The sequence below is a fragment of the Bubalus bubalis genome, chromosome 5 (genome assembly GCF_019923935.1).
Source record: "Bubalus bubalis isolate 160015118507 breed Murrah chromosome 5, NDDB_SH_1, whole genome shotgun sequence".
Lineage (NCBI taxonomy): Eukaryota > Metazoa > Chordata > Mammalia > Artiodactyla > Bovidae > Bubalus > Bubalus bubalis.
In genome coordinates, this window is record NC_059161.1 from 80,524,465 (window position 1) to 80,540,254 (window position 15,790).

A 15,790-nucleotide genomic window follows, 5' to 3' on the forward strand; every position below is an offset into this window, starting at 1 on the left:
TTTATTGGGTATTATGGCTTTGGTGGGCTTCCCTGGTAGCTCAGGTGGTAAAGAATCTTCTTGCAATGCAGGAGACCTGGGTTTGATCCCTGGGTTGGGAAGATCCCCTGGAGGAGGGTACGGCAACCCTCTCCAGTATTCTTGCCTGGAGAATCCCCATAGACAGAGGAGCCTGGCGGGCTACAGTCCATGGGGGTCGCAAAGAGTCAGACACAACTGAGCAACTAAGCACAGCACCGGATAGCTTTGGGTAAGTCACCGATTCCGTTTTTCAGCCACAGAATAGGAACAGTATCACCCATCTTGCGGGATCGTGAGAACTAGAGACATTATGAAAAGTTCCTAATATAGCACAAAATCATTATCATCACCACTATCAGCTTCATGCAAAAAAAAAAAAAAAAAAAAACCTAAAATTCAAAACTGGCCAAAAAAATTTATGCAACAAATATTTTTAAAGAAAGATACACAAGTCAATCTCATTAAGATTCTGAAAACCCTGTCACCTGCTTTATTTCTAAATAAGGGTAAAGGGAAACAAGGAAATATTCACTTGAATTTGAGGGGCAGCTAAACTGAAAGCAAGAGTAGCAACAATGTTATGCCTCTAAGGTTACTCTGATCCATAAAGGAATGCTAAAATTTCCTTGTTTGGAGACTTAAGAGTTTAATTTTCCCCTAAAGCAAGATCATCCACTTTGGCTGGGGTAAAAGAATAAAGAACAAACTCAGTAGCACCAAATGGGGTTTAACACAGAAAATAGGGCCAGGTTTCTCCTTTCAAATGCAAAATTTTACATTAAAATATGTTTAAAAATCATAGTTGTTTTTCCTCCTGATTCAATCCTTCTCTTTCTTCTACCAGAAACCCCAGAAACCTAAAGAGCATGTGATTATTCACTAGATATACAATCCAGCTGCCCCTTCCAAACTGGAATCTGATTACAAATGGACTGGCTAAGCTCAAGGCTGCCCTCAGTGACAGGAAGCAATATCTATGCTCTCAGGGAAAACGGATACTGAGGATGCCACCAGTCAAAAAGTCGAACGCTGTGTACTGGGTCCAGGATGACTTGCACACCCTGTTCACTGCGCAGTTTCTGACCACCATGGACAGGATAATCTTGGAACACCAGTCTCACTCGATGATGCCGCATGTCCGTGCTCACACTGATAGTAAACTGGGAGGGAAAAGTAAATTCAATACCCAAATTTAACAACCTTGTTTTCCTATGACACACTCTGAAATGAAACAGTCTAGACAATTGACATGGACTAGGCCACAAAATCATCTCTAAGTTACACTACCAGCACCTTTGCAAAAATATTAAAAATTAACAGTGGTTTTTGTAAGTTTTTCTTAGCTTCATATATTTAAACTGTGCTAAAGAAAGCCTCTCAAATGGCTGCACATATTAGGATACGTGCACATAGAGTACCATCAGTGACAATTTTTAAAAACTGGATTGGAGCTATAAGAGATGATTTGAAGGGATTTTGATGAGATACATCTGATGACTTTTTTTTGGAAAATAAACCACAAAATCCCTAAATGTGTTTATATATCAACATATATAGATGGATAGAGAATTGTATGAATAGGAAGAATATGGAATATGAGTATATAAATAAGTCATTAATGTGGCTTAATGAGATGCCTACCATAAAAACAGATATATGACATACTTTGAATTACACAAAATTATTTAAGACAGTGGGTATATACATGTATATATTAACAGAAACATTAAAGAATAATTCCCCAGAAGTTAAGTGCAGTTATAGGATACAAGTCTAAGTTACCTTTACTGTCTCAACATGTTTATGTATTATTTAATTCTTCACATTAAGTATGCATTACTTATTTTACCATTAAAAAAAGAATAAAGCTATTTTCAGTGTGGAGGGGAACGTATCTCTGAAAATAAGCCAAAAATACAGAAAAGATAAATTACATGAACTCTCCAGTTGCCAATCCAGTTAAAAATGTTAAAAATATGGAAAATATACCAGAGGCATATTTGTTGTTTACTAATCTAATTCTTAGCTAAACCTTGAATAGTCAAGGGAATCACACAAAGGACAGAGCTGGTAACCCTACATTTTAATATTCCATTTATGATACCACATGCATACTTCAGATCCTGACATATAGTGCCCATGCTTTACCATTAACCTTAATGGGATAATGTTTCTCAAACATTAACGAGCACAACACAGGAGATATAATACCATTCTATTCACTATGGAGAAGGAAACAGAGGTAAAATATTCTCAGACATAACTAACTTCTCCACAAATAAGTCTATTCCTAATATAAAAGTCAGTTTTCAGATTTTATTTAAAATTATTTTAAACAATAATTTTTTAAAAATATTTCTTCCTCAGTGGTTAAATATACAAATCTTTCAAACTCTAGGTATAGTGACAGTCTACGAAAGAACTGAGGATGACATCCTGTCTCCACTTACCAGGGTAAATATCATTCCCATGACAATTGGAATAAAGATGAAATTGAGGGTGGTGACCTGCAGTAGGCAGCAGTCCTGGTCTGGGTTGGTATGAACGTCTTCGTACTGAATGGGAGGCTGCAATCCTCCCATACACTTGCTCTTTAATCTTGGGGACTAAGGAGAATTAAGAATTACTCTCATGGATTAGAGGAAATGTTATGGCTCTAAGACTCCACCAATGAAAATGCTTAACTAAAGCTGCGGAGATTCATTTTTCTGTTATCTCTTCTCTCTTTACTATATATATCAGCTTCTACACAGATCAAGGAAAGCCCTTTGAAAGATGAGGAAACACATGCAAGCACATGCAGAACAGGTCCTCTCAGTAGCCAAGATCTCAGGTACAGTCCAAGCAAAAAGCAGAAAGAAAGGTACAATAGTATCTGCTCTTCCTGCAAACACTCTTGGCAGTCCCTCTCCCCATGGCTTCCTCAAATTGCCTCAGATATATAAAACCATGTGAATTATTATTGTTTACAAATACATTTGCTTTGAAAAAAAAATTCTAGGCAAATAAGCTCAATACATTGTTGTAACAAGTTCTCTCCTTTCCCCTACTTTTAAGTCTTCAAGTATACAGAAAAATTAATAAAACCATGCAATAAACTCCTGTATACCCTTTACCATTGGATATTCTGCCATATTTGTTTTCTTTCCTCTCACATCTCTCATTTTATAAATATATATATATTCACATGTTTAAAAAAAAAAATCACAGCTCTGGGGTGGGGGAGGCAAAGTTATTTGAAAGTAACATTGGCACCTAAAAAAATTAACAATAATTTCATATCATCTAATATCCACAGATCTTCAGATTTCTTTAATTGTACCAAAAATGTCTTTTATACATAAAGAGGTATCTCATTGTTCATTAATCCAGGATCTGCTCAAGGTTTACTCTATGCATTGAGCTATTAAATCTTTGTGCCTCTTTCATATAAAATAATTCCCTCTTTCTTTTCATGACATTATTATAAGTTTTAGTGTGTAGTATCTGATTTTAAAAAGGCAATTTTATGTTTAGTAAAATCAGAGCAAGGTATTATATGAAAAGCAAAGAGATGATAAAAACGCATACCTGTTTTTTGAACTTAAAGTTGAATTCCCACATTGGTTCCTGTCTGTTCCCAACAATCTTTCTGCACCAGAAAAGTAAGCACTGTAAGAAAATAAAAATAACCTTTCTGTTGCTAGCTCTAAAGACAGCCATGGCTCCAATGCTGAGATTTTACTTTGGCACAGATAGAAACCCCCATATCCTGCCCCCTCACCCCCCAATTTGACATTGGTGCAACATGAGAAGAGATAACCCCAAGGCTGTTCAGTAAAGAGAAGAGGTACCGATAAAAGTCAACCTCAGATGCTATTAAGGTCAACCCCTATTGTTCTCATCTTTAAAGACAGAAACACGGTCTCTAGAGACTGGGGCATTCAGCAGGCCACTTCTCTATATTAAAATATAAGGGCAGTCAGTAGCCATCAGATAAGATGATAACAAAGCCATAAAACAGGCAGAGATAGCCAACCCTGAATGTAATAGGAGCAAACCACTCAGGACCTTCTGGGAGCAGACAGCGGGTATGGAAACTACAGAGCTGAGCTGAATTCAATCTAGAGTAAGCCCCTCAAGGAAAGTCAGGCTACAGCTAGGGTTAACACAAGAAGTTAAGTACCTCCCAGGGGATAAGGGGTGGGTCGTCCGCCGTGCCAGCTGTCCTGCCCTTCAGACATGCCCTGTACGTCCTGCTGTTCCATCAAAAATAATGGGCTTGGCTTTAAGGGGCAAACACTTCTGCTGCCAACACAACGGCTCCAGTGTCCCACACAAGCTATGCTACTGAAAAGAGAGAGAGGGAGAATCAAATACGAAAAGGTGGAGTCCAGCAACATGTGACAACTTCCTTCAGGCATGCTGGCAACTTCCTGAATGCCATGCGATTATGGTTATACTAGCAAGGCAATGCATGGGACATAGGCCATTGCAGGTCCCACATCCTCCAGATCTCTAAACAATGGACACAAAAACAGCAGACAGGTGGCCTAGGCTTCCTGTCTCGGTTAAGATTTTTGTTATCACCACTGTTAGTAGTCCACTTAAAAAATTAATATACAATTATAAAAATATGAAGACATGGGCATTTTAGATTTAGGAGTAGCACTTGCATTGTGCACTGGAGCCGCAAGGATGTCCAGCATGAAGTCTGCCCAGTGCTGCTCTGCTCCCAGCAACTGATTAGCACCCGGCCACGGTCAGCTTTGGGGTGATCCCACCTCACCACAGTTAACCTGCGATGATCAAAGGTCTTTGGGGGTAGGAAAACTATAAATGTGAAAAGATACTCTGTCTACTCATATTATGAGAAGGAATAAAATTCTACCCACTCAGCATTCTAATCCTGCCCTAAATCCATCAACTAGTGTGACATTAAATTGAGCTCAGCCAATGACCCTGATCACCTCAGTTTACAATCCTGGGAAGAACCATGATGATCTTGAAATCAACAGTACTCTTTTAATCAATATGCATCAGGTAGAATGTTCTTACACTAGAGCTGAACTAGGGAAAAAGAATCATTAACATCCAAAGCATAAAAATCAAAATAGAATTACAAAGTACTAAAGAACATCAGACTTTGGGTAGGAACAGAATAAAAAAAAAATAATTCACAAACTCAAAAGATACAAAGTTTGGACAACAGTATTAGCTGAATGAGAAAAAAGTTGGAGACATCGACTTGCCTAAATAATCATATATGCTATAATAGTCTAGCTTGGCAAAGGTGTGTTCACCAGATACCTCATGGTGGAACAAAGGACAAAGTGGACCACAGGCTTACAGACCTACTTACAGATCAGAAAAATACAATGAAACTTGAATACAATGTATAAATGAATATAAACTACTGGGGAAATCCAGAGATATAAATAATGGCCTAGAACACAGGAAGAATTTTAGAGCGCTAAAGTCTATGAGTGGGAATACTTTATAGTCTCTGAAACAATCCATCCCAGAGCCCGGTAACAATAGGCACTTTGCAAATGCTGAAGAAGTCTACACCAGAATCTTTTAAGAAGGTCAATGAGAAAGTGACATTCCAGATGTCAAGGTCACATTAGAAAAATAAAATTAGTAAGTTGTTTTATATTTTTGTATGATTTAATGGAGAAGGAAATGGCTACCCACTCCGGTATTCTAGGCTGGAGAAACCCCGTGGACAGAGGAGCCTCGGAGGCTACAGTCTATGGGGTTGCACTGAGTCGGACATGACTGAAGTGACTTAGCATATCATGATTTAAAGCATCTTTTGAGAATTATGGTTTACATCTACCATTTGAACTGTGTTCTTCCTTGCTCAAACCATCAAACCATTTAAAGTGGTTCAATGTATAAGGCATGAAAATAAATTAAAGAGAATAAGGAATATGCTAAAAGCACAAGAAAGCTTTAAGGTAAAGATAATATAAGCCAGCCCAGCACAGCAGGAATGCCCTGGAGAAACGATACCCCCAAGCCCAGAAAGTTTATATTAGTCCCCGAGCAGCCTGGTATCTACAACCCCAGACCACCCCATTAAGAAAGCTAGAAACAAGCCATGATAACAGGCCCGTTATACAAGAGTCCATTTCTTAAACCCTACCACTAATACCCACTTACTTTGGAATTCTTTAATGTGCTAGGAGTGCTTTCTGGAATGGCTGGATTCTTGGAGATTCGAGCAGCAAATGGCTCATACATATGGTACAGAGATCGGATCACACATGCCCGAAGACAGTGCAGCTTCTCCATTGACTCTGGTCGTAGGCGCAAAGGCAGAGAGGCATCCAGTGTGTAGTGTCTGAAACATGACACATTACTCCTACCAGTAAGCGACCTGTCTCTTCTGTTCTAGGCCAGGCTCCTAGGACTCCTGGGCTCTGTACAAATTTTACGTTACTATTCCACTGGCAGTAGTCAGTTTGTCCCTACTGCTCTCATGTGGTCTCTCTCTCTTACACACACACACACACACACGTACAAATCACCATCTCCTTCACTTCTCAGCTACTTTTCTTTGTTATGCAAAACCCAATTCATATATACCTTATAATCCTGCACTTCTCTATTCATTTAACATTTTTAAATCCTAGTTCACTTTAAAAAGGGAAAGTCTCTGACTTGATACTAGTACAATATACTTCAGTTACTCAAAAAGAACTTGCACTGGAGAAGATCCACCAGGTTCTCTTGTCACATGTCTCAGAAAGTTCTCTACTCCCTGATAACCTCAACATCCCCTTCCACCATACTCTTACAAACAGTTTATAATCTTCATTTCACTTCTAACCCAGCATCAAAAGTTAGCCCTCTTATTAATCACATCATTCACTCTCCTCACCACTGCAACTATACAGAGCCACATAAATGCAAAGACTATGCAATCAAGATGACTAGCAAATCTAAGAAAACAACCAACCCAGTTGGAAAGATAAACAGATGGGCATCTATAGTTTCTGAGAATTCTAGCTAAGATAAACCTCTGAAGCAAAGTCAAAAACAGTTATTTTTGAGACCTTACTTTTGCTGAAAGTATTAGGTTGGTGCAAAAGTAACTGTGGTTTTACAATGTTGAGCTTTGCCACTTCATATTGGAATACATTCTTAAATAAATATGGATATATTATACATCATTTTAATGTACATTTCTCACTTTGGTTTTTTTTTTTTTTTTTTCGCTAATGACATTACTTGCTGTTTATTTTGCATTTACTTTAGACTATGGAAATGATGTTAGACAAGAAGCAAATTGGAGCGGTTTTTTATTTGAGTTAAAAATGGGTCATAAAGCAGCAGAGACAACTCAGAACATCAACAATGCATTTGGCCCAGAACTGCTACCAATCACAGTGCAGTGGTGGTTCAAGATGTTTTGAAAAGGAGACGAGAGCCTTGAAGATGAGGAGTGTAGGGGCCAACCAGTGGAAGTTGACAACAACCAACTGAGAACCATCATCAAAGGTGAGCCTCTTAGAGCTATAGGAGAAGTTGCTGAAGAACTCAACATTGACCATTCTATGGTCATTTGGCATCTGAAGCAAATTGGAAAGGTGAAAAAGCTCAATAAGTAGGTGCCTCATGAGCTGACCAAAAATAAAAAAAATTGTCATTCTGAATTGTCGTCTTCTAGGGCTTCCCTGGTGGCTCAGAGGGTAAAGCGTCTGCCTACAATGCGGGAAACCCAGGTTTGATCCCTGGGTCGGGAAGATCCCCTGGAGAAGGAAATGGCAACCCACTCCAGTACTCTTGCCTGGAAAATCCCACGGACGGAGAAGCCTGGTAGGCTAAGGTCCATGGGGTCGCAAAGAGTTGGACATGACTGAGCGGAGTGACTTCACTTTACATTAGTATTCTACTCAACAACAATGAACCATTTCTCAATCGGATTGTGATATGCAATAAAAAGTGGATTTTATACAACAACCAGCAATGACCAGCTCAGTGGCTGGACTGAGAAGCTCCAGAGCACTTCTCAAAGCCAAACTTGTATCAAAAAAGGTCATGGTCACTGTTTGGTAGTCTGCTGCCCATCTGATCCACCACAGCTTTCTGAATCCCAGCAAAACAATTACACCTGAGAAGTATGCTCAGTAAATTGATGAAATTCACCAAAAACTGCAATGCCTGCAGCCAGCACTGGTGAACAGATTGGGCCCAAGAATTACTCTCTACAACCATGCCTGAATGCACAGTGCACAACTGACACTTCAGAAGTTGAACAAGAAAAAAAAAAAAAGTTGAATGAATCGGGCAATGAAGTTTTGCCTTATCTGCCATATTAACCTGACCTCTTGCCAACTGACTACCACTTCTTCAAGCATCTCAACAACTTTTTGCAGGCAAAACGCTTCCACAAGCAGCAGGAGGCAGAAATGCGTTCCAAGAGTTCACTGAATCCGGAGGCGTAGATTTTCATGCTACAGGAATAAACAAACTTATTTCTTGTTGGCAAAAATGTTTTGAATGTAATGGTTTCTATTTTGATTAACAAAGATATGTTTGAGCCTAGTTACAATGATTTAAAATTCACTGTCTGAAATGGCAACTACTTTTGTACCAACCTAATAAATATTCTGCTTGGGGGTAAGGAGGTAATCATAGGGAAGACAATTACCTGAATGAATTAATATCAATTTTAAAGAGGAGCTCAAGGAAGTCAAAGCTAGGTTCATGCCCAGGCATGAATTAGAGAAAGTGAAGAGGTCACCATCCAGGGAGTAGCATCAAATCAAAAACAATGAAATCAGCCACATAGATAACATAGTGAGCTTTCTGTGGTCGCACCTTCGGTACAACCTTGTCCAAAAGGCAGCAGTGCAAGTGACAGTCCAGGCATTCTTACAAATCAGGGAAAAATTCACAATGTCCTCAGGACGGATATAGGAGGCCAGCAATAGCCAAATATCCATGGGATACTCTTCTCCTCCAGTCCCGTTCAGGTCTTCTGAAATAGAAAAAAGAACTATAACCTCTGACCTTATATTATAAGCACATATAAAGATCCCTAATCATTTCAATTCTCCCAGGGCTTGCATAGTTAAGAAAATAGTTTAAATAGGTCCAAGGAAGCCTCTCAAACTCACATTTCCTGCTTATTGCAGCTGCTAAAATTTTTGGTTTCCTGTTGCCCAAGTGGATAGGTTGTGTTCTTAAGGCCTTTATTTAACCAGTATTTACACGCTATTTTGAAGTTTTCAAAGTACCTTAGCATACATTATACCATTCAACTCCAATAATATGAAAATAAGGAAAATATTACTGTGCCCATTTTACTATATTATTGTGGCCCATATTACTTTGTGCATGTAGTCAAGGTAAACAAAACCCAGTTTTCTCCAAATTCCAACTTTATACTATAAATTCTACTCTTGATTTCCCTTGCAATCCCCATCCATCATTTTCTTCAGTTCAGTCATTTAAAAAACAAAACTGATTTTTATATAGTATAAGGAATCCTCAAAGTACAAAATAAAAACTAAGTAAATTACAATGTATTTTCATTACTCAATAATTGCTTGCGCATATGTTTTTTTTCTTCTAATTTCTGGTTTCACTATCAGCTTGGTCTACAGTTCTGGCCACGGGCATCCAGTAATCAAAGACACCCTGTGAGGACATATCCTCACTTCTTCCTCCTTCAGACCTTATTAGTGTTAATTCTCTTGACCCTGAGGTCCATTATACATGTCAGATTCAAGTAAAAATCCACACTCCATAGAGACACCAGAATCTGGTCTAACTCTAAACTTTAGTTGAGACTTAGTCATATAGTTATCCAAAACCAAGGTTTCTTTGTTTCCAGGGCAAAGCCCTGAAGCTGCATCTGCTTTTCTAGTCACTTCCTGCAGCTCTATAAGTCAATTAGGTTCTTGCATTAGGTTCTTCATAATGGAGACCAATGCTTCTAAAACATTGTTTCTTGTGGTTCCTACGCTTCTTGAAATCTCCAGCGACCATTTAAGGCTCAGCCTACAGCCCTTGGGGCCCTCTTCTCCCACATTAAATCTCTCTCTCAGAAGGCAAACAACTTTCAGCAATTCCTCCACTGAGAATCATGATGACTTTTACAAAGCAGAGTACTGTTAAAATTTTTCTATCTTTAGGGACAAAATTCAGTGATTATAAAAGTTGCCAATATTCTTTTTTTGCAAATATTTTATACATAATTATTAAGAAATTTCAAAACATAAATGGAATCAGTAAAGGAAAGCTTCATGTAGATAAGTTATGTAGGACATAAAAAATTTGATAGGCATAGGTTAAGAGGAATTATTCCAAGTGAAATAAACAGCTAACATGAAGCCTGAATATTCAGAAAAACAAAACATATGTGAAGGCAATAAACAGATAAGTTGAGCAAGATTTTGATGATATTAATAAACTGCTGTTAACTTTTTTACATGTGATAATTTTTTAAAGCGCATTTATCTTTTGGAGATAATTACCAAAATATTTACAGATATAATAGTGGGATGTCTGGAAACTTTCAAACTAATTGTGCATGTGTGTTGAGATTAGGGGTGAGGGGTTAGTGGCTAAAACAAAAACAGCCATGAGTTGGTAACTGTTGAAGGTATGTGATAGCCACATGGGATTCATTATACTATTCATTCTTCTTTTGTATATGTTCCTTTTTTAAAAGAAAAAACAGGCGGGGCGGGGGGCGAGACTGGTTTGATGAGAATAAAGGACCTTAATGAGGGTAAAGTGGAGCAAGGAAGTAAAAGATGAATTATAGCTAAGAGTTTGTAAACCACAAGTCATATGTCTGATAAGTAACTGGGCTCCTGAATACATAAGAATTATTACAACTCAGTAATAAAAATATAACCTAATTTAAAAATGAGTGAAAGATTTGGATATTTCTCTACAGATGATATACAAAAGGCCAATAAGCACATAAAATATTCAACATTAGTATGCAAATGAAAACCATGAGATACCACTTCACATTCACTAGAATGGCTATAGTTTAAAAAGTTAAACAAATAACAAGTGTTGGCTAGGATGTGGAATTGCTAGCCGGACATAAAATGGAAACTTCATAAAGAAAGCTTGGCAGTTCCTCAAAAAGTTAAACACAGTTACCATGTCATCTAGCAATTTCACTCCTACCCAACAGAAATGAAAATACTTCAGACAAAAACTTGTCCATGAGTGTTACTAGTAACATTATTCATAATAGTCAAATAAAAAGGAATGAAACACTGATGTACGCTACAATACGGATGAACCTTGAAAACACTATGCTAAGTCAAAGCAGTCAGATGCAAAAGACCACATATTATATGATATATGATTTCATTTATATGAAATGTCCAGAGTAGGCGAATCTATAAAGACCGAAAGTAGTTTGGTGGTTGCCTGGGAGGAAGGGATGGGTGGGAAAGAGTGTTAGGAGGGAATTAGGTTTGGGTTGACAGAAATGTTCTAACTTAGATCATGTTGATGGCTACAGAACTCTGTGTGAACATATTAAAACCATACATTGCACACTTTAAAGGGATGTATTTTGTCTCAACAAAGATGTTTTAAAAATCTGTAAGCTCTTCTGTGGAATGTGCTCAAAACCAAAGAAGAAAATCAAGAGCAATATCTAACATTGATACAATGGTGACAATAGGCAGGGATTTCAAGCAAGAAAGAGAGAAGAATGTCTATTAGCATCCTTGGTTCTGGAAAAGAGTGGTATAACTGACAATAACTGGCATAATTGCAAAGCAATGTCAGTTCATTTATTACTGATTATTTCAATTGTCATTGTTCAGTTGCTCAGTCGTGTCCAACTCTTTGTAACCCCATGGACTGCAGCATGCCAGGCTTCCCTGTCCTTCACCATTTCCTGGAGCTTGCTCAAACTCACATCGAGTTGGTGATGCCATCCAACCATCTCATCCTCTGTCGTCCCCTTCTCTTCCCGCCTTCAATCTTTCTCAGCATCAGGGTCTTTTCCAAGGAGTCAGCTCTTCGCATTAGGTGGCCAAAATACTGGAGTTTCCGCTTCAACATCAGTCCTTCTAATGAATATTCAGGACTGATTTCCTTTAGAATGGACTGGTTGGATCTCCTTGCAGTCCAGGGGACTCTCAAGAGTCATCTCCAACACCACAGTTCAAAAGCATCAGTTCTCCGGTACTCAGCTTTCCTGATGGTCCAACTCTCACATCCATCCACGATAACTGGAAAAACCATAGCTTTGACTGGATGGACTTTTGTCGACAAAATAATGTCTCTGCTTTTTAATAGGCTATCTAGGTTGGTCATAGCTTTTCTTCCAAGGAGCAAGTGTCTTTTAATTTCATGGCTGCAGTCACGATCTACAGTGATTCTGGAACCCAAGAAAATAGTCTGTCACTGTTTCTGTTGTTTCCCCATCTATTTGCAATGAAGTGATGGGACTGGATGCCATGATCTTCATTTCTGGGAATTTGAGTTGTAAGCCAGCTTTTTCACTCTCCTCTTTCACCTTCATCAAGAGTCTCTTTAGTTCCCCTTCACTTACTGCCATAAGGGTGATGTCATCTGCATATCTGAGGTTATTGCTATTTCTCCCAGTAATCTTGATTCCAGCTTATCATTCTTCCAGCCCAGTATTTCACATAATGTACTCTGCATATAAGTTAAATAAGCAGGGTGACAATATACAGCCTTGACATCCTCCTTCTCCAAGTCTGAACCAGTCCATTGTTCCATGTCTGGTTCTAACTGGTGCTTCTTGACCTGCATACAGGTTTCACAGGAGGCAGGTCAGGTGGTCTGGTATTCCCATGTCTTTAAGAATTTTCCACAGTTTGTTGTGATCCACACAGTCAAAGGCTTTAGCATAGTCAACAAAGCAGAAGTAGATGTTTTTCTGGAATTCTCTTGCTTTTTCTATGAAGCAACAGATGTTGGCAATTTGATCTCTGGTTCCTCTGCCTTTTCTAAATCCAGCTTGAACACCTGGAAGTTCTTGGTTCATGTACTCTGAAGCCAAACTTGGAGAATTTTGAGCATTATTTTGCTAGCGTGTGAAATGAGTGCAATTGTGCTGTAGTTTGAACATTCTTTGGCACTACCTTTCTTTGGGATTGGAATGAAAACTGACCTTTTTCCAGCCCTGTGGCCACTGCTGAGTTTTCCAAATTTGCTGATTATTTCAAAATATTTTAACAAATGCAAAAGTCTGTTATCTGATTCTCAAGTATAGGTGAAAGTTCTCATAGATCTGAGACAAAAACTATACATTATTATTTTAACTTCCCTCTGACTCTAGCTGATCATCTAGCTTTATCAAAAGGTACCCTGAGACCTCACTGGTAGTGCAGTGGATAAGAATCTGCCTGCCAATGCAGGGGACACAAGTTCAATCCCGGATTCAGGAAGATTCCACACGCCATAGAGCAACTAAGCCTGTGCACAACTATTGAGCCTGTGTGCTACCACTACTGAAGTTCACGTGTCTAGAGTATGTGTTCCACAACAAGAGAAGCCACCACAATGAGAACCCCACACACCAAAACAAAGAGTAGCCCTCACCCACTGCAACTAGAGAAAGCCCCCACAAAAGGCAAGAGAGACCCAGTGCAGCCAATACGTAAATAATTTTCAAAAATTACAAATAAAAAAGAATAGGTATTCTAGGCTCCATTCCAAGAGTATGAGTTTTTAAGTCTGGAGCAAACCAGTGAATGATGGATTGGCACATTATATACCATTAATCTAACTTTCTTTGTTTCACTTGTGTAAGTTTTATCACCACTAATACATAAATATCACATATGTTTCTATTTACTACAGTACCTAGTAGACATAAAGCAGACATTAACAACTGCAGAGTACATACATATCTAACTGAAATGAAAATGGTTATATAAAAATCCAAATACTTAGAAGAACATTTTTGTCAAAAGTTTTCTTCCTTACACATTCAGAAATCCAGAAATGCAAAGGCTTTTTGTTCTCCTGTTGTTAAATGGATTTTACCTGATAATGTTCTCAATCATAATATGTTCTCAACGAATGGCTACTACAGTTTACAGCTCCAGAAATATACTGTTACGACTCTCCTTTCCTCTCAAATTTAGATATAAGTGGAAAGCCCTGGTATATTAAAGTCCTGTCCTACTCCTAACATTCAAACTCGGGTTCCCTACTGGTATCACCTCTTGTGTTACTGAGAAGTGACAGCTTCAAGTTATCACCACAGATACGACTAATAATCCAAAAGAAAGCAAGCCTTGTACCTCTGTGCCTCTTGCTTTTCTTTTTTCTGGAGATAGTTCTCTCATGGATGCTTTCCTCCTGGGCATCAGTCTCACCACTGCTGTCGATGATGTCACAGGGCTCACCAGCCCCAGAAAGAGCTTCCACTGCAGGAACCTGGGAGGCTTCCAAGCCACAGAGAGATTTTACTAGAAAAAAATAAGAGAATGAGACAGCAGAGCCTAAGCCTATGGCTTAGGCATGGTGTCAGCATACATGAGGAAAAGAAAACAGAAAAACAAAAAAGCAAAAGCAGTGTGGGAGTCTGCTAAAGAAAGCTGAGAATGTTTAAAAAAAAAAAGAAAAGCATTTTAAATACAAAAAATTGGAAAGCAATGGGCAAACTGATTCCAAAATTGCAGAAACACATCACACCTGTAATAAGGGAGTGAAACACATCAGACCTGAAATAAGGGAGTGAATTATTCTCCACTACAAACCCCGCAGGATAAAAGCAAAAAGTGAATGCTATTTTCATTTGCATAATTTCTGAGGAGAATGTTGAGAGGAATTAAATCCAATTTAACCTTAATCCTGGGCGAGAGACAGTACTTATTATAAAAACACAAGTTTCAAGGTTGAAAGTAAGAGAAGCATGAAAAAAGGAAAAAAAAAGTGCTTCAAGGTTGTTACACAAATAGCAGTTAAGTGAAGAATAATATATGTGAACAATAGGAAGAAGATTAATAACCAGGAAGAAAGCAGTGGAAACCATAGAAGAGTAATCAAGGACTTATTTTTTAATAGAAAGACAAATAAAATATTACCGCTACAGAAACTTCTACTGCTCTTGGCTAATCTTTCCCCTCCTCTGAATATTAAGTAACAACGGAGGACAGCAAACACGTTTACAGGAAGATTCCCAAAGGACTGTAAGAAAAACACTGGGGCAGAACCCCAGGAAAATAAAAAACCTAGTTTACTACCTGAGTCTGAAAAGACTCGTTGGAAGCCTACCTTCCTGCTGAACAGCATTGGCGACAGCTTTCTTGACCCTTCCAGACCTCACGACTGCCGGATCCGAGTTGGCATAATCCGCCACGGTCACTGAAACACAGTACCAACCCTCAAAGGAAAAGGCGTCCCTCCTCAGCTTCCTCCCCACCAAAATTCCCTGCGCACTCCAAGTTCCCAGAGGGCCCCAGCCGCCCTCCCATCGCAGACAGGCGAGCACTCGCCACGGTGCCTTCCAGCCCAGCTTCCAGCCCCGTCTTTCAACGCCCCTGCCCCTCGCCCACCTCTTCCTGAGCAGGCGTCTTGGGCCCGGAACTTGAGTCGCTTCCCTCTCTTGGGCATGGCGACCGTGTCGGGGCGAGGCCGGGTTAGAGGGCCAGGTCCCCGGGCCATGTTTCAGGCCAGAGAGCGGGATCTGTGAGCCTAGGGCCAACTCCGGCCGGCTCCGCTGCCATCCCGCTCCACAGACCGCAGCTCCCGCGAGGACTTAGGCCCCGACTCCGCGTCGCATCGGCCGCCAACTCTCCTCTTCAGAAACCAATCA

The 15,790-nt window shown here is 39.3% G+C and overlaps 1 protein-coding gene across 4 annotated transcripts; it reads right to left on the bottom strand.

Annotated features, from left to right (window-relative positions):
* Window positions 1-482: 482 nt before the first annotated feature.
* TMEM183A (transmembrane protein 183A) lies at window positions 483-15,784 on the bottom strand. 4 transcript variants are annotated; one of them, XM_025277819.3, is made up of 8 exons: window positions 15,531-15,784; window positions 15,250-15,339; window positions 14,274-14,441; window positions 8,833-8,992; window positions 6,169-6,349; window positions 3,592-3,672; window positions 2,472-2,619; window positions 483-1,181 (listed from the first exon to the last, which is right to left on the bottom strand). In XM_025277819.3, the coding sequence occupies exons 1-8, from the start codon at window positions 15,637-15,639 to the stop codon at window positions 1,087-1,089; spliced, it is 1,032 nt and encodes a 343-aa protein (XP_025133604.1). In that variant the 5' UTR covers window positions 15,640-15,784; the 3' UTR covers window positions 483-1,086. The 4 variants fall into 4 exon arrangements, with proteins under 4 accessions (XP_025133604.1, XP_025133603.1, XP_006072476.1 ...); XM_025277818.3 differs by having other exon boundaries at window positions 2,472-2,627; window positions 8,833-8,989; window positions 15,531-15,782; XM_006072414.4 differs by having other exon boundaries at window positions 2,472-2,627; window positions 15,531-15,781.
* Window positions 15,785-15,790: the final 6 nt, after the last annotated feature.